At 43.3% G+C, this 18,618-nt stretch overlaps 1 protein-coding gene across 3 annotated transcripts in view; it reads left to right on the top strand.

Moving 5' to 3' along the window:
- The window catches only part of dner (delta/notch-like EGF repeat containing), a 282,574-nt gene that overhangs the window by 124,850 nt on the left and 139,106 nt on the right, over nucleotides 1–18,618 (top strand). For all 3 annotated transcript variants that reach the window (XM_059651234.1, XM_059651233.1, XM_059651235.1), the window contains exons 3-4: nucleotides 11,963–12,045; nucleotides 14,471–14,637. In XM_059651234.1, the coding sequence (XP_059507217.1) occupies nucleotides 11,963–12,045; nucleotides 14,471–14,637 (250 nt within the window). The remainder of the gene's footprint in view (nucleotides 1–11,962; nucleotides 12,046–14,470; nucleotides 14,638–18,618) is intronic.

Below are 18,618 nucleotides of genomic sequence, written 5' to 3'. Positions count from 1 at the left end.
AAAGGTTTCATTGCACTAACTTATCCTGCTGCTTTGCTGGCAATGAGGAATCTGGCCTGTCAGCATCATTTTCAAATTTGCATGTTAAAATTTATACCGTTGGTAATGAACATCATAAACATAATGGCGAAGAGATGAAATGTGAAGGGCTATGCCTGCAGGAGGAATTGCATGGTAATAAACCATGCTGATACCTGGCACAGGCACAATTTACATTGAAGCATTTAACCAAAAATCAAAATGAAATACAGACTCCTAAATAGGTCGTGATCAAAGCAGCTAGACAGCCCAACAATTAGACGCTCTGAGTGTATTGTACCTAGAATAGGGGATGGTCATACCTTTCTGACATACTTTCAAAACCTTCCAACATTTATTTTTATTTTCTTCACTGAATAACTCTATTAAGGATGTTGTAAGTCTTATTTGACATGAACAGAATTTCTGCTATCCATCTGTCTACAACAATCAAGTATAAATTCTCAATAAAAACCCATGGATGCTGTGAATCAGAACTCCAGTTCTGAGGAAAGGTCACCAGAGCCAAAATGTTAATACTGATTTCTCTCCACAGATGCTGCCAGACCTGCTGAGCTTTTCCAGCAATTGCAGTTCCTGTAATATTTGTCAGATATGAAAAATACTTGGGCCAGTTTTTCAATGACAGGCAAATATATTTATCCCCAAAATATTAACATTAGACATTTTAATCCATTGTGTTTTAACTACCTACAGCTTTGTACCTTTCTATAATCCTTGGATTACACGTTTTTTTCAAATCTGCTTTCCCACTTCATGTGTTCCTGCAAAAAGGGATTCTATGAGATAATTTTTAAAAAAAATTTAACAATATACTCCTCAGAAAAGTACTCTACACAGGAATATTGAATGAAAGGATAATGTTTTAAGGCAGATGAAGAAGGAAGTTGTGTGAATTGTGATTGACCTTCAATTTCAGAAATAGTGTAGCTTTTATTTTATTTAGCCATTAGTTGAAAGAGTTTCATTATATTCTGAGCATTTAAACTCAGCCAACATTGAAAGCATTCCTGAAGATTATGTATTAGAGTAAGTTAATAATTAAAAAAAGCCTTAATAATGTATCCAGGTGAACATTAACAATTTCAGAGCATAACTCAGAGAATAATGCTAAATTCTACCGGTACTCTGACCATCATTCACATATTAAACCCTCATCACCAGTCTCTTCCTTCTGCATTAGCTCAGGTTTAACTACTTTAATATCCAAATGAACCTACACCTGAATCCTCTCTTTAGAATACAGTCTACTCTCTCTCTGTAATATTGTCTGCTATCATCCCTTTTAGACCATAAGACTTAGGAGTGGAAGTGAGGCCATTCGGCCCATCAAGTCCACTCCGTCATTTAAATCATGGCTGATGCGCATTTCAACACCACTTCCCTGCACTGTCCCCATAGCCCTTGATTCCTTCTGAGATCAAGAATTTGTCGATCTCTGCCTTGAAGGCATCCAACGCCCCGGCCTCCACTGCATTCTGCGGCAATGAATTCCACAATCCCACCACTCTCTGGCTGAAGAAATGTCATCTCATTTCAGTTTTAAATTTACCCCCTCTAATTTTAAGGCTGTGCCCACAGATCCTAGTCTCCCCACCTAACGGAAACAACTTCCTAGCGTCCACCCCTTCTAAACCATACATTATCTTTTGTTGCTGAACAAGAATCCATCCCTTTAGTAGCTCCAAAAATCAACTGTTCCACTGCTCTTCCAGTGTGGAAGCAGGTCATTCAGTCCATACAAACGCTCCAAATAGCATCCCACCCAGACCCACGCCATCCCTGCATTCCCCATGGCCAACCCACCTAACCTGCACATCTTTGATCTATGGGACGAAAGTCCACACAGACACGGGGAGAATGTGCAAACTCCACACAGACAGTCGGCCAAGGCTAGAAGTGAACCCGGGACCCTGGCACTGTGAGGCTGCAGCGCTAACCACTGAGCCACCATCTGTCTCAGGGATAATGGGAACTGCAGATGCTGGAGAATCCGAGATAACAAAGTGTGGAGCTGCATGAACACAGCAGGCCAAGCAGCATCTTTTGTGCTCCTCTGATGCTGCTTGGCCCACTGTGTTCATCCAGCTCCACACTTTGTTATCTGTCTCAGGGCTTCTCTCCTGCACTGCTAAATCCATAGGTCTGCTGCCATACCCCTTTTTGTATCATGTACTAAACCTGTTCTTGCTGACCTACATTTGCTCCAAGTCCACAAATCATGCAAGATGCACACTTCTGAAAATGTGTTTAATCCCTGTCATAGCCTCAGCCCTCCCCTATCTCTGACGGGGGACCTTCCACATAGGAGACTTTCTGACATCTTTCCAGGATTCGGCACACACCTGGATACACAGATGTTGCTCTATGTTGCACCCAATATCACAAACACTCAATCTGATTGAATGCTCGGTGGCAGAATTTGAACATAGCTCAGATATGGCTGGTTATTTTCACCTGGAAGAAATCCACACACATCTTGCATCAGATTAGCAACTCCTGCAACATTCACACCATTAAAGTTCTTGTTATTATCTGTTGCCTTTCTATCTACTGCCACAAGTCCTAAGAAGATTGATGGACCATTTATAGAGAAAGGAAGTTCATTTATTAAAGGTGTCAAGGCATTTTTCTCTGAATAATAAAAACACTGTAACACTACAGTTTGTTGAGAAAGCAGATATGGAGTGTTTTTGGCCGTTACACCAGTTTTAATCATGTGGTATAAAGTCACTGTATAGAGGCAAGTGTGACTTGATAGCTTAACTCTGCAATCCATGCTTTATCAACTTCAGTTTCATTAGCTTCCGGCTACTACTCAAATGAACTTGTTGTAATGTTCTCAAGCAGCCATTCTGCTCAGTTGCTACATGGTCTGTCTTTCTCAGGGTTTATCTTTCTCGAGAAGGTAACACATTATTTTCTGGGGTCAGAAAACACATCACGGGTGTTTTGTAACGACATGTACGTGGCAGAAATACATCTGTTGTGATTTAACAGGGAAAACTGTGTTGATAATTGGACCCCTACTTTCCACAAATCATCACAAAATGTCGCCACATCTAAAAACCCCAGGGAGACCACCAAAACCCAAAATTCCTCACCAACTGCTGCCCAGGGCAAAAAACAGGCCATACCAGGTGTTCTTCAGTAAGAGCAAAATGAAGCAATTTACTGTATCACACTTCATTTTAACAAGAACTGGGAAAAGCAAGGATTTACAACTAATGCGACTTAAATTATATCCCTTTAAAATCCCCGAACACAGATGTACAATCAAAGTTAAAACAGGTACATGACAAATACTTGGACACAAGTATACACTGTGGTTGGAAAAAAATATAAAGTCCAGATCACAAAGTGAAAAGATTCGTCATCTCAGTCCTTTTGATTTCTGCAATGATTATACACTGTTTTCTGTATAGTTACAGTTGACCGTCCATTCAGTGGTTGACCAAGTCACCTCTGGTCTTTTCTTGTATGAATTCACTCTCCGAAGCTTGCTGCGCATTTTTTGTAATTTTTCCCACAAGGCGAGAGAGAGAGAGAGAGTGAGAGGGAGAGAGACAGGGGGAGAGAGAGAGAGAGAGAAACGGGGAGAGAGAGAGAGAGAGATGGGGTGAGAGACAGAGAGAGAGAGAGAGAGAGAGAGAGAGACAGGAGATAGAGAGAGAGAGAGAGAGAGATGGGGGAGAGAGAGAGAGAGAGACAGAGAGAGAGACAGGGAGAGAGAGATAGAGAGAGAGACGGGGGGAGAGAGAGAGAGCAAGAGGGCGGGAGATAGAGAGAGAGAGAGAGAGACGGGGGAGAGAGAGAGAGAGACAGAGAGAGAGAGAGAAAGAGTGAGAGAGAGACGGGGGAGAGAGAGAGAGAGATGGGGGGAGAGAGAGAGAGACGGGGGGGAGAGAGAGAGAGAGAGAGAGAGACACCTGCTATCTGCTGGCTGTAGGTGTTTGCACTGTCTACTGTTTTTGGTATTTAGTTTTCTTAATGCTACACAAGTTCAACCAACCAGAGGGCTATTGTCAGGCAGAGTTTCCTGAAGTCAAAATATCGTTCAGCCTTAATGTCTCCCTCTTTTCTTTGCTTCTAAAAAGTGACATTATGTTGCACAGCTTGCCAACGTGCAACACTTGACTTACAAGTTGCAAATTTTTTTTTAATTATAGCAGTCCAAAAATGGAAAAGCCATGGGTCTCAATCAATGTGTTTTGTAGTATATTCTACTATTTACAGAGTAAGAAGTATGTCTGCTCTCTGCAGCAGCAAACCCAATTCAGTTTTCAGGAACCATTTATGTTACAAGGGCCTGTCTCCTTAGCCAATTGCCTGGTGAGATGAGTTGGTAAACTCTCAACAGTAGGACTTCCTACAGTCAGGCAACCTCTGCTAAAAGTGCTTTCAGCTTCAGTGAGGCAACCTTCAGTGATTATAATTTCACTGAATTCCTCTTTCTCTTTCACCTTCTGATATTGCCGGGAATAGATGGTTTGCGTTATAAGGAGAAGCTGGATAGACTGGGATTTTCTCGCTGGAGAGTGGAAGGTTGAAGGATGACCTTATAAAGGTGTATAAAATCCTGAGGGTGAGATAAGGTGAACGGCAGGTATCTCTTCCCTAGGGTGGGGGAAGCTCGAGGCTAGGGGACACATTTTTAAGGTGAGAGGAGAAAGATTTAAAAAGAACATGAGCGGCATGTGTTTTACACAGAGAGTGGTTTGTGTGTGGAATGAACTTCTCGAGGAAGTGGTGGATGCAGATACAGTTACAACATGTAAAAGACGTTTGGACAGGTACATGAATAGGAAAGGTTGGGAGGGATGTGTGCCCAAATGCAGGCAGGTAGGTCTTATTTAGTTTGGCATTGTGATCAGCATGGACTGGTTTGACCAAAGGCTCTGTTACTATGCAGTATGGCCTTATAAGTGAAAAATTTGTTAATTTTATCTGCAATTTCCTTATTGTCTCTTATTGACTCCCCATTCTGACTCTTTAGAATACCAGCACTCACATTATTACTTTTCTCCTTTTTGGAGAAACCCTTGCTATCTTCTTTTACATTTCTAGCTAGCTTTCTTTCACACTCTCATTTCTTTCCCTGATTAACCTCTAGCTCATTCTTTACAATCTGACTAACCATTTGATCTGAAAGTCATCTTTACACAGTTAAATAATAAAATGTGAGGCTGGATGAACACAGCAGGCCCAGTAGCATCTCAGGAGCACAAAAACGAAACGTCAGCTTTTGTGCTCCTGAGATGCTGCTTGGCCTGCTGTGTTCATCCAGCCTCACATTTTATTATCTTGGATTCTCCAGCATCTGCAGTTCCCATTATCACTTTACACAGTTAAATGTTTTTTCCTTAAGTTTATATCTTCCCTAACTTCTTTAGTTTAGTGATGGTGGGTCACAAAAGGCTTCTGCATAAGATAAAGGTGCACAGTATTATGGGTGATGTATTAATGTAGATGGAGGATTGGTTAACTAACAGGAAGCAAACAATGGGGGTATATGAGTACTTTTCTGATTGGTGATCAGTGACTAGTGGTGAGCCTCAGGGATCAATGTTGGGACTGTAATTGTTTATAATTTATGAAGATGGTTTGGAGTTGGGGACCACGTGCAGGTTGTCAAAGTTTGCGGATGACACTAAGATGAGTAGCAGAGCAAAGTGTGTAGGGGACTGTGAAAGTTTGCAGAGGGATATAGACAGTTTAAGTGAATGGACAAGGGTCTGGCAGATGGAGTACAATGTTGATAAGTGTGAGGTCATCCATTTTGGTAGGAATAACAGCAAAATGGACTATTATGTGAACGGTAAGAAGTTTCAGCACGCTGCTGTGCAGAGGGACCTGGGTGTCCTTGTGCATTAATCGCAGGAGGTTGGTTTGCAGCTGCAGCAGGTAATTGAGAAGGTAAATGGAATTTTGCCCTTCAATTGCTCGAGGCATGGAGTTTATAAACAGGGAGGCTATGCTGCAGCTGTATCGGGTGCTGGTGAGGACACACCTGCAGTACTGTGTAAAGTTTTGGTCTCCTTACTTGAGAAAGGAAGCGCTGGCACCGGAGGGGGTGCAGAGGAGATTCATTTGATTGCTTCCAGAGTTGGGAGTGTTGGCTTATGAGGATGGACCGAGTAGACTGGGATTGTACTCATTGGAATTGAGAAGAATGAGGTGGGATCTTAAAGAAACATATAAGATTATGAAGGGAATAGATAACACAGAAGCAGGGAGGATGCTTCCACTGGCAGGTGAAATTAGAACAAGGGGGAGTAGACTCAAAATAAGGGGGAACAGATTTAGGGCTGGATTGAGGAGGAACGTCTTCACCCAAAGGGGTGTGACTCTATGGAATTCCCTGCCCAGTGAAGTGGTTGAAGCTTCCTCGTTGAATGTTTTAAAGGTAAGATAACTAATTTTTTGAACAGGAAAGGTTATGATGAGTGGGTGGGTAAGTGGAGCTGAGGCCATGAAAAGACCAGCATGATCTTATTGAGTGGTGGAGCAGGCTCGAAGGGCTGAATGGCCTACTCCTGCTCCTAGCTTTTATGATCTTTAGAAATTTTCCTTATAATAAGAATATATTTATTCTGCGTATTTTGAAATATCCTCTTAAAGGCCTGCTACTGTGTCTTTATTGATCTATCCCCTGCCTAGTATTCCAGTTCAGTCCAGTTAGCTCAGATTTCATACATACATAGTTACCCCTAATTAGGTTTAAAATACTAATCTTTGACCCAATCTTTTCCCTTTCAAACTAGATGTTAAATTCCATCCCTTTAAGGTTCTTACTACTTAGAATGGTTTTGCTTTGAGGTCATTAACCAATCCTGCCATATTACACAATCTAGATAAGCATATGGACGTACATGGAATAGTGTAGGTTAGATGGGCTTGAGATCGGTATGACAGGTCGGCACAACATCAAGGGCCGAAGGGCCTGTACTGTGCTGTAATGTTCTATGTTCTATGCTCTTAATACCAGGCTTAATATTACTGCTCTCTAGCAAACACACACTTTCAAAGAATGGTCCATACAACATTATATTTTCGTTTATTGAAAGGGATATGTTTGGAGAAATGTATTTGTAAGGGCATGGCTTACTGGTCTCTGTTGGAAATGATTTCAGAGAAGCCATCAAATGAAACATGGGTCACCAACAATATACCAAGGGGCCACGTTGATGAAACCTCCAGCTCACAGTGCAGAGATCAGGAATCAATGTGACAAGGAGCTGTCAATGTCTGGGATGACTGAGTCAACTTTTCAACTTTATGCAGACAGTTGGTGTACTCTAATTGGGCCATCTGTGTGCAGCTCTTAATAGACTTATGTACACAGAGTGAAATTCTCTAAAAATGGCGAATGGTTACGGTAAATTGGCAGGCACTCTGTGGAAACAGAGTGTCGCACTTTATAGAAGAAAGGTGAATGGGAATGTTAAGTCATATTGACGGGACAGATTTACAAATGTTTAAATTGTATCTAATTCCTACCTCAGCTACAGCATGCAATGCTAACACTGGATGGCAAAAATAGAAAGGTATTTTTTCTCAACACTGATAACAGTGTCTCAGTGAGAACACAAATCTCAATAGTAAAAGACATGAACATCATGGTGAGAAAGAGGGGGCATCAGATTATCATCATAATTAAGACTTGAGAATAAGTGGCTTATTATTGGAATAGCACTGGCGTGAACTGATGACTGTTAAAGTAAGGGCATAATGTTTTGTGAAGTAACTGGAGCCAACGTACTATCTATCTCACTAGGTTAGTTTTCTATTTTACACAGAGAGCATGGTTTTCTGTTGATCAGGGAAGGGCAATGGATGCTGGTCTAACCAGTGCTGGCCACATCCCCAGAATGAATTTTAGAAAAGAAAATCAGAGCCAGAACTATATCAGGGTCCTGACCCCAGGCAGGTCTACAATACACCCTCCGGCCAGCTTTCCAGGTGGCAGCACCTGCCCATATTATCCCATCTACACCTTCAGAGGGTCAATCATGACTGATCCAATAATCCTCTACTCCACTTTCTCCCAGGTTCCCTTGATTCCCTACTGCTTAACAATTTGTCTACATCAGCCTCAAATTAGTTAATGATCCAGCCTCAATACCCCTCTGTGGTAAAGAATTCCACCGATTCGCTCCCCGCTTTCGAAGGAAGAAATTCATCTTAAATTAGTGACGTCTTTGTTTGAGATGATGCTGTGTGGTGCTGGACTCTCCCAGAAGGAGAAACAATCTCTCCGCATCTACCCTGTCGAGTCCCCTAAGAATCTTGTGTGTTTCAATAAGGCTGCCTCCCGTTCTCATAAGAATTGGAAATAGATTTCAGAGGGAAGCAGTGACTGAAGTATTTGAGAGACGCAGCGCCACAATGCAGAGCATTATGCATGAAGGAAGTGAAAGCAATTTGTTTCCTTTGGCCTTTTGAACAAGGCAGACCTACACAATCAAGTTGTTTTTTACACCCTGTATTGTTATTGCCTCTCAGCCCTTTATGTTGTTTCCACCATCTCTGCAGGTCAGAACCACTGTGACCTCTATAAAGGTGACCCACCTCTACATTTACCTGTAGGTCATACACTTGCAGCAAACGTACTAAGTAACAGAGAGTGCCTTTACCAAGTCGAAATGAGTGTTACCGTGCCAGAACACAACTGGACCTGTTCCCCTCGTCAGAGATACCCTATTTGCTTCCTTCATTCTTTTATTCATTCATGGGATGAGGGCATCACTGCCCAGGTCAGCATTTATTGCCCATCCCGAATTGCCCAGAGGGCAGTTAATTCAACCACATTGCTGTGGGTCTGGAGTCACATGTAGGCCAGACCAGGTAAGTTTACCTCCCTAAAGGACACTAGTGAACCATCGCCACATCTTTAGAGAATGAGATAAAATATCATTACTGTACTCTGTCATTCAGTATCAACTTTCCGGGAAATTACACTGGTCTGTTTTTTTTTGAAAATCACTCTCTGCAAACTGGTAGAAATGTTAAATGTTTTTGTTCATGGAATAGTGTGTACAAAGAATGTCTGTGATGAGATGTGACAAGTGCAGTTCCTTTGTGCTTCAGATTCTATTCTGACATGTTCTAAATTATGAGCTATTCCTCAGTGAGAGCTTAATGAAAGGCGGATGTGTTGGGGCTGGGTACGAGCTCTGTGTTGTAGCCATTAGAGATTCTGCTAGCAATGTGTCTGCATCCCTGAGGGCCTGGTTACTGCTGCAATTTCTTCAAAAGGGACAAAGTGCTCGTGGAGAGGCATCTGTTGCCTCGTTAAGAAGACAGACAATTGTTGTTGTACTGCTGCATTTTAATGTTAATGCTGAGTGCTCAAAGCAGCCAGTGAGATGAGAATGCTACACTGCTACAAGGTCACCAGATCCTTTCTTGATCCTTGTTCCGAATGTATCAAAACGATTTGGCGCTACCCCTTGGCTGGTCAGTCATGGGCTTCTCAACAGCAACACATTGCATCTACGTACACATCAAATATGCCAGGTTAATTAGAGGTAATGGGAACTGCAGATGCTGGAGAATCCAAGATAATAAAGTGTGGAGCTGGATGAACCCTCTCTGATGAGGGGTCTAGGCCCGAAATGTCAGCTTTTGTGCTCCTGAGATGCTGCTCGGCCTGCTGTGTTCATCCAGCTGCACACTTTGTTATCTGTGATAGAATGCAGTTAATGCAGGATGTCTACTGTTCACTCTGTTGCAGAATCTACATTCTTCTTCTGAAAGTGATCTTAGTGCTGCTGTTTCTCTGTGGATCCCCTCTGGCACTTGTTGAGCCTGAATTCCTATTCATTTGTCTCATGCATTGTCTGCGTCACACCCTGATCCTTCTTCCAAATTACCATCTCTCTCTTTCCTTTCTGTGTGGCAGGCATCGAGATTGATGTGATATTGGGTGTGTTATGGAATTCTGATTGATCAGGACTGTGTCTGTCTGTAACTCTCCTCCTTCTGATGCTTGGGCAAAACCCCATAAAATAGACTTGCACTGATATTGCACTTTTGCACATTGGCCAGAAACATCCTACAGCATCTTTGAGAAAATTACTTCCTTTGAAGTGCATTTCTTATTCACCCCAAAGCAGGGAGTCATCCTTGCTGTCCACAGCACCTGAGAGCTATCATTTGTTGTGTTTTTTTTTGGTCGGTGTGCAGACAAGGGAAAATCATCAGGAGAAATGAGCTAAATATGCTTCAATATTTCATGAAACCGCTGAAGTCTCAGACCTACCACAAGGATAGTGTATCTTCAAACAACATTGTGATCAACTGAAATGAAACGAGGCAACATTTCCAGTGATCTGTTGGAGTAATTAACGGGAGTGATCAACCTGCAGCTAATAACCTGGAGTAATTAACCTGGCATAATAAAGTGTGGAGCTGGATGAACACGGCAGGCCAAGCAGCATCTCAGGAGCACAAAAGCGGACGTTTCGGGCCTAGACCCCTCATCAGAGAGGGTTCATCCAGCTCCACACTTTATTATCTTGGAGTCTCCAGCATCTGCAGTTCCCATTACCTCTAATTAACCTGGCATATTTGATGTGTACGTAGATGCAATGTGGAATCTTTGTCATCGCTCCAGTAGAGTGAGCACCTCAGCAATGTGAGTGAAGATATTCATCCACAAAAGCATTTGGGCTTCTAGCTACTTCTGCTGGGAGAGCAGATGCCTTTCTCTGTCCCAGTCTTCCCCTGATAAAAGTGACCATTTCACAGCAAGCCCCATTATTCGGAAGGAGTCTCACATGGGTGCAGCATGACATCTTGAACTGATCCTGCATTGGGCTACATGGGACGTGTTCTCCAATGCTAGACCTAAAAGGTGTGGCAATGACCCCTGTTTAATTATGAAATCGAAAATTGTCCCTGTGGCTTCTTGGGATGCTGAGTGTAAGGTTGTCACTCAACTGTGTGCAGTGATATATTATAATGTATCAGACAGCCTGACATTCTTGTACCATTGTGACAAACACATTCACAGCCTTTGTAAGATTTTATTGTGTCCAATGTGTGATTCTGAGCTCTCGTTCTTATATCCTGGGAAATCTGACAGCTAAGAGCAATGTTTCTCTTCCATTTTGCTCCAGAATTGTTCAGGAGCATCTTGAAACAGGTGTGAAAGAGGTGCAGATATTTCCCAAAAATGTTCAGCTGGGCAGCTGAAGGCAAAGCCACTAATATAGTGAAATGTTGAAAATTGGACATGCACAAAAAGGCAACAATGGCAGAATATTCCTGAGGATTGTATGACCAGTGGAGGGTTCTCCATACAAAAATGAACTCTTTAATATTGAGGCATCACCAATTAAGGGCAAAATATCATTCAAGAGCACAGACACGATGGGTAAAACTTGGTGTGAGCCAGAGCACAGTTAGCAGATTCTTAGAGTAAAGTTTACGGAGGGTTCGAGGTGAGAAATCAGACAGGAAAGCATTGGAATAGTTATACCTAGAAACAACAAAGGCATGGACGAGGATTTCAATAGCAGATAAGCTGAGGATGAGATGGAAATGGGAAATGTTACAATCGTGGAGATAGGGCGTCTTGGGAACAGAGAGGGTTTGGTGTCAAAAACTCAGCTTGTGGTCAGTAACCCACTGATAGCTGCTAAAGTCTGATTCAGGGTAAGCTAGTGACCGGGGTTGGGGTTGGGGGGAAGCGTGGTAGATGATGCCATGGCTTGGGAACATACTTTGTGGTAATACCTGAGGACAATTAATTTTCCCAAAATATAATTGAAGGAAATTTCTGCTCATTGGCCTTGATTTTAAACTCTTGAAAGCAACATATCTTCATCAGCCTGGCAAAGCCTTTATTTCTAAACTTTTATATCAGAAGCATCTTTAATGGGAGTGCTCACAATTTTGACCTTTCTCTCCTAACCAGATGATCAACTCCTCGAATTTCCTGTGTCCAAACAATGGCTCCAGTGACTTTGTTATTGAAGTACCTGAGGAGACTGCAATAAGGTATGCAAAGGAGGATTCCTGATTAGCTCTTATTGAATGGATTTGACAGAAATCCTACACTCAACGGCTTGTACTTTGCGACTGTAATGATTGTGAAACTGTTGGCTTCTATCATTATTACAAACCTGAAACTGACAGCAATTTCAGCATTTGCACATGTGTAGTTAATGCACAGTTAAATGCAACAATCTAGAGATTGCTGAAAGTGATTGACAGGTGAAATTCGCATGGATGAAAATTTTAAAAATCAACTGAATTCACTTGAATTTCCACACTTACACATTTAGACTTGCTGTAAATTTCCTTAGAAAGTTTCTGCCTTGTTAACTAAGGTGCAGTTGGGAGGATGATATGGACATACAAAAAAAAACATCAGGCCACTCAGCCCTTCAATTCTGTTCTGCAATAAGATCACGGCTGACTGGGTTTTAATCTCATTCTGCATTCTGGTGCATTCCCTGGATAATCTTACATACCCCTTGCTCATCAAGAATCGATTCATCTCAGCCTTCAAGATATTTAAAAATTTTGCATCCATTGGCTTTTGAGGAAGGGAATTCCAAAGACTCACAACCCTGTGGGGTCACGTTTTTAAGGCGAGAGGAGAGAGATTTATAAAAAGACACAAGGGGCAAATTTTTCATACAGAGGTTGGTTCGCGTGCAGAACGAACATCCAGAGGAAGTGTTGGATGTGGTTACAATTACAACATTTAAGAGGCATTTGAAGAGATACATGAAAAGGAAAGGTTTGGAAGGATATGGGCCCAGCGCAGGCAGGTCGGATGAGTTTAGTTTGGGATTATGTGCGACATGGACTGGATGGGCTGAAGGGTCTATTTCTCTGCTGTATGAATGTATGACTCTGAGAGAAAAAAAGTGCTTCCTCATCTATCTTAAACACCTCCTTATTTTTTAAGCAATGACTGCTAGTTCTAGATTCTCCCACAAGAGGAAATGTCCTTTCAATATCCACCTTCAGTCCCTTCAGGATCTTAAAAGCTTCAATTAAGTTGCCTCTGACTTTTCTAATGCCAGGTTAATTTTAAAATTAGAGCTAAACAATATCTCGGGCTCCGAAGAAACAATTCCATATGTCTGGAAAGTCAAACTTTGCTCTCTGATAAAAATCCATAGAATTTTAACTTATTTGATATTTTTTGTATATTCAAAATCCCTATGGTGTGGAAAGAGGCCATTCAGCCCAGTGAGTTTGCACCAACCCTCCAACGAGTATCCCAGTCAAAACCCGGGCCCTGCATCCTACCCCGACATTCCACCCAGCCTGCACATCCCTGGGCACTATGGGGTAATTTTCCATGGCTAACCCACCCAGCCTGCGCATCCCTGGGCACTATGGGGCAATTTCCCATGGCTAACCCACCCAGCCTGCATATCCCTGCACACTAGGGGGCAATTTCCCATGGCTAACCCACCCAGCCTGCACATCCCTGCACACTATGGGGCAATTTCCCATGGCTAACCCACCCAGCCTGCACATCCCTGCACACTATGGGGCAATTTCCCATGGCTAACCCACCCAGCCTGCACATCCCTGCACACTATGGGGCAATTTCCCATGGCTAACCCACGCAGCCTGCACATCCCTGGACACTATGGGGAAATTTCCCATGGCTAACCCACCCAGCCTGCACATCCCTGCACACTATGGGGAAACTTCCCATGGCTAACCCACCCAGTTTGCACATCCCTGGGCACTATGAGGCAATTTCCCATGGCTAACCCACCCAGCCTGCACATCCCTGGGCACTATGGGGTAATTTAGCATGGCCAATCCACCCTAATCTGCACATCTTCAGAGTGTGGGAGGAAAACCAGAGCACCTGGAGGAAACCCACACAGACACAGGGAGACCATGCAAACTCCACACATAGACACAGGGAGACCATGCAAACTCCACACACAGACACAGGGAGACCGTACAAACTCCACACACAGACACGGGAAGACCGTACAAACTCCACACAGTCGTTAAGAATATTTAAGGCTGACACAGACAGATTTTTAAGGGATTGGCGGGTTATGGGAAATGACAGGAGAGTGAAGTTGAGAATTATCAGAGCAGTCATGATCTCACTGAATGTCAGCCCAGACGTGATAGGCTGAATGGCCTCTTCTGCTTCTTTGTCTTGTATAATACTAAGGAATATCAAGTCGTTCACATGACTGCCAAGTTGAGGATTTGAATGATTCTGTGGTGGTACAGCTTCTGGCAGAAGACTCTTTGCTAATTGGCTTATGTTCTCACTGTCATTTCAAGTTGAATGAAATTGCTAAGTGAAATTAAAGCTGAAGCCTTTCATTAAATTCAAAAATCAAACAAAGAAGTAAGCATTTAAATAAATTCCTTGCTTAAAATAGAAGTGACTAATTGAATTTAATTATCAACTATGTTTATCTTACAGAATTAAACTGAATCAGATTGACGTATCTATTGCTTTCTGGGAAGTTACTGAAGCTAAGTTCCAGCAATGTTCTGTTTCAAATGGAAAGAACATTATTCCTCTGCACACAACTGATGGTTTCGTTTTTTTGGAGGAGATGTTGTCTTTGGGGAGCAACTACTTTATTGGTAAGATATTTTGGTACTGGGCTCCTTCACATTAGATCATTTCTCATGGCCAAAAATGAAGTTGCAAAGGATACCTCCCAAAACTGGGCACGAAAGTGTGTGAAGCCCATTTTCGCTGAGTGTACCATGATGGCCCTATTTCCTCAACCCCTCCTCTCACCTGAGGCACGGTGACCCCCGGGTTAAACTCACCACCGGGTGTCTCTCTCCAAAGAGCGAGCAGCCCCATAGTCCTTTGGACCTACTTTTACTTTAACTAAAGCCAATTATTGACCAAAAGTTGTCCAATCCATGGAGTAACGTGGCTATTGTAAATAGAACAGGGAAGGTCACTTGGAAATGCACAAGCTGATTGAATGTACAGGGTGAGGAGCTGAATTTGGCCAACGGATTGGGAACATGTAGTTCAACAATGGAAGGCTAGAAGATGTAGTCTAAGATCACACATTGGGTTTGAGAGTAAAGATGCCCCGAGGAAAACAATCACAAACTGGTGAAAAGGATCCTAAGGATAGCTGGGAGAAGGTCAAACAGTAGTGGTTCAGAAAGAGAGACAAAGTGAGGTAAAGGCTTAACAAGGACAAGAAGTGTAACACAAACCAGGAGTATCAGCAGGAGCAGAGGCCCATCTGATTTAAAAGTCTTAGTGGCCATGAACAGACTAGAATGCAAGTTAACAGAGAAAGCTGGATTGGAAGAATTAGAGATAATGGGAACTGCAGATGCTGGAGAGTCCAAGATAACAAAGTGTGGAGCTGGATGAACACAGCAGGCCAAGCAGCATCTCAGGAGCACTGATGCTGCTTGGTATGACAAGAATTAGAAAGCTGGAAAGAATTAGGGGACATTACAAGTGGGCCATATAAGGTACACCGTCCCCATCATACAGATGGGTCTGCACAGAAAGGTGTTTCCTGATAGAATGTATAAGGCTAAAGCCAGGCAAGTGACACAGACTAGGGGCTAAGATGTAAGACTGGATTCACCTACAGCAGGAAGACACTTTTAAATATTTTATTTGGCTTTTATTTGTTAGTAACAAATACCTGGGAATGGAGTGCTTGGTAGGACAGAATATACACATTACATGAAGATGACTAGGAAGGCTTTTGCCTTGTAGCTGTCAGAATCAGGAGTCAAGAAACAAATTTGTAAAACAATACAGCGTTTTATACAGTATAATTGAGAGTGCTGATTGGTTGGGCTATCATTGGCATGGAGATGCAACAGGAGCAGTTAACTGTCAATCTTAATTCTCAGACCAGTTAAGTAAATTCTGATTGGCCAGGATGTTTCCATGGGAATACAGCAGACCTTGATTGTCTCCATGTGTCCTTTTATTTGAAAAAAGGATGTTACAATCCTGCAGCCCAATGGTATCAATGTGGACTTCACCAGCTTCAAAATCTCCGCCTCCCCCACTGCATCCCAAAACCAGACCAGCTTGTCCCCACCTCCCTAACCTGTTCTTCCTCTCACCCATCCCCTCCTCCCACCTCAAGCCGCACCTCCATTTCCTACCGACTAACCTCATCCCGCTCCCTTGACCTGCCCGTCCTCCCCGTCTGACCTATCCCCTCCCTACCTCCCCACCTATACTCTCCTCTCCACCTATCTTCTCCTCTATCCATCTTCGGTCCGCCTCCCCCTCTCTCCCTATTTATTCCAGTTCCCTCTCCCCATCCCCCTTTTCTGATGAAGTGTCTAGGCCCGAAACGTCAGCTTTTGTGCTCCTGAGATGCTGCTTGGCCTGCTGTGTTCATCCAGCTGCACACTTTGTTATCTCGGATTCTCCAGCATCTGCACTTCCCATTATCTCTGTTACAACTTCTGTTTGCCTCCATAAGGCAGTGTCCTGACTATTTTTTTGTAGATAGCATTTCAAAGAAACAAACAAAGAAACCTACAGCACAGGATAGGCCCTTCGGCCCTCCAAGCCTGCGCCGATCAAGATCCTCTGCCACCTCTGCTGGCAATGCATTCCAGGCACCCACCACCCTCTGTGTAAAGAAGTTTCCATGCATATCTCCCTTAAACTTTCCTCCTCTCACTTTGAACTCATGACCCCCAGTAATTGAGTCCCCCACTCTGGGAAAAAGCTTTTTGCTATCCATTTCACATGAATGAATGAATGAGTGAGTGATTTTACTGTCGCATAAACTCGTCCCACCTGCCTGCATTTGGCCCGAATAGCTCCAAACCTTTCTGATTCATGCACCTATCCAAATATCTTGATAAGTACATGAATAGGAAAGGTGTGGAGGGATATGGGCCAGGAGCGGGCAGGTGGGACTAGTTTGGCTTGGGGTTATGTTTGGTGTGGACTAGTTGAACCAAAGGGTTGATTTCTACTCTGTACGACCCTATGACTCCATATATCTTGAGGATACAGTGGAAGGTATTTTGTCGCCACAATACAGCGCCATGTTGAGGTACAGATTGGGGTCCCAAGCACTGTTCAAGTCTTCTGCAAGGCCTATGCGAGAAGTTCTGGTCCTCAAGGAGTCCCCACTGTGGGTACAGCAATGTCAGCGACAGTGCCCAATGCCCCAGGAGAATGGCTCTGCTGCTGTCTGACACTGCTAAAGAGTCTAGGCCCCAAGCCTCCACTCCAGGCACTGCTGCCAGGAGTCCAGACTTTGGGCCAAGTGTCACCTGGACTTCCCACTCCAGGTATTGCTGCCCGGAGTCCAGTGTAACACTTAGAACAGTGTGGAATTTAATACATGATTTCCAATAGCAGAATCTTGCTGGATGATGGGTACACAATGCCCAGGTTTACAAGCAGGACTGGTTGAACATTAGCTGGAGACTGTTCTGAGGAAGGGTCACCGGACTAGAAACGTTAACTCTGTTTTCTCCTCCACAGATGCTGCGAGACCTGCTGAGCTTTTCCAGCAACTTTGTTTTTGTTCCTGATTTACAGCATCTGCAGTTCTTTTGGTTTTCATTAGCTGTATACTTGCCACTGTGAATGGTCCATTAGTCTGATACAGCCCACCAGTCATTGGGATGTTTGGGCCTACTTAGCCACACTGCAATGATGTTGAAATATGTAGGAATGTAGACACCACCCCATTGATATTAAAGTTGCATTCCTTGCACGGAATGAGCTTCTCCACCAAGAGAAGCAGATAGTGCAAAGGGGTCATTCTGGAAGTTAAATGCCTATATGATGCCTCTAGAGTTTGGTACTTTTCAAGATGGTCCATCTTGCTGTCCCCAGCAGACGCACACACTGATGTGTTTTATTGGCATTGTGGGCTGGGAGCAAGGGGGAATGTTATCAAACAGCTTTATGATGCATGTACATAGAACATAGAACATTACAGCACAGTACAGGCTCTTCGGCCCTCAATGTTGTGCCGACCTGTCATACCGATCTGAAGCCCATCTAACCTACACTATTCCATGTACGTCCATATGCTTGTCCAATGACGACTTAAATGTACCTAAAGTTGGCGAATCTACTACCGTTGCAGGCAAAGCGTTCCATTCCCTTACTACTCTCTGAGTAAAGAAACTACCTCTGACATCTGTCCTATATCTTTCACCTTCAATTTAAAGCTATGCCCCCTCGTGCTCGCCGCCACCATCCTAGGAAAAAGGCTCTCCCTATCCACCCTATCTAACCCTCTGATTATTTTATATGTTTCAATTAAGTCACCTCTCAACCTTCTTCTCTCTAACGAAAACAGCCTCAAGTCCATCAGCCTTTCCTCGTAAGACATTCCCTCCATACCAGGCAACATCCTAGTAAATCTCCTCTGCACCCTTTCCAAAGCTTTCACATCCTTCTTATAATGCGGTGACCAGAACTGTACACAATATTCCAAGTGCGGCCACACCAGAGTTTTGTACAGCTGCAGCATAACCTCTTGGTTCCAGAACTCAATCCCTCTATTCATAAAAGCTAAAACACTGTATGCCTTCTTAACAGCCCTGTCTACCTGGGTGGCAACTTTCTGTGTACATGGACAC

Source organism: Stegostoma tigrinum, chromosome 14 (assembly GCF_030684315.1).
Source record: "Stegostoma tigrinum isolate sSteTig4 chromosome 14, sSteTig4.hap1, whole genome shotgun sequence".
In the NCBI taxonomy this organism is placed as follows: domain Eukaryota; kingdom Metazoa; phylum Chordata; class Chondrichthyes; order Orectolobiformes; family Stegostomatidae; genus Stegostoma; species Stegostoma tigrinum.
This window is presented reverse-complemented; position numbering and strand designations above follow the sequence as displayed.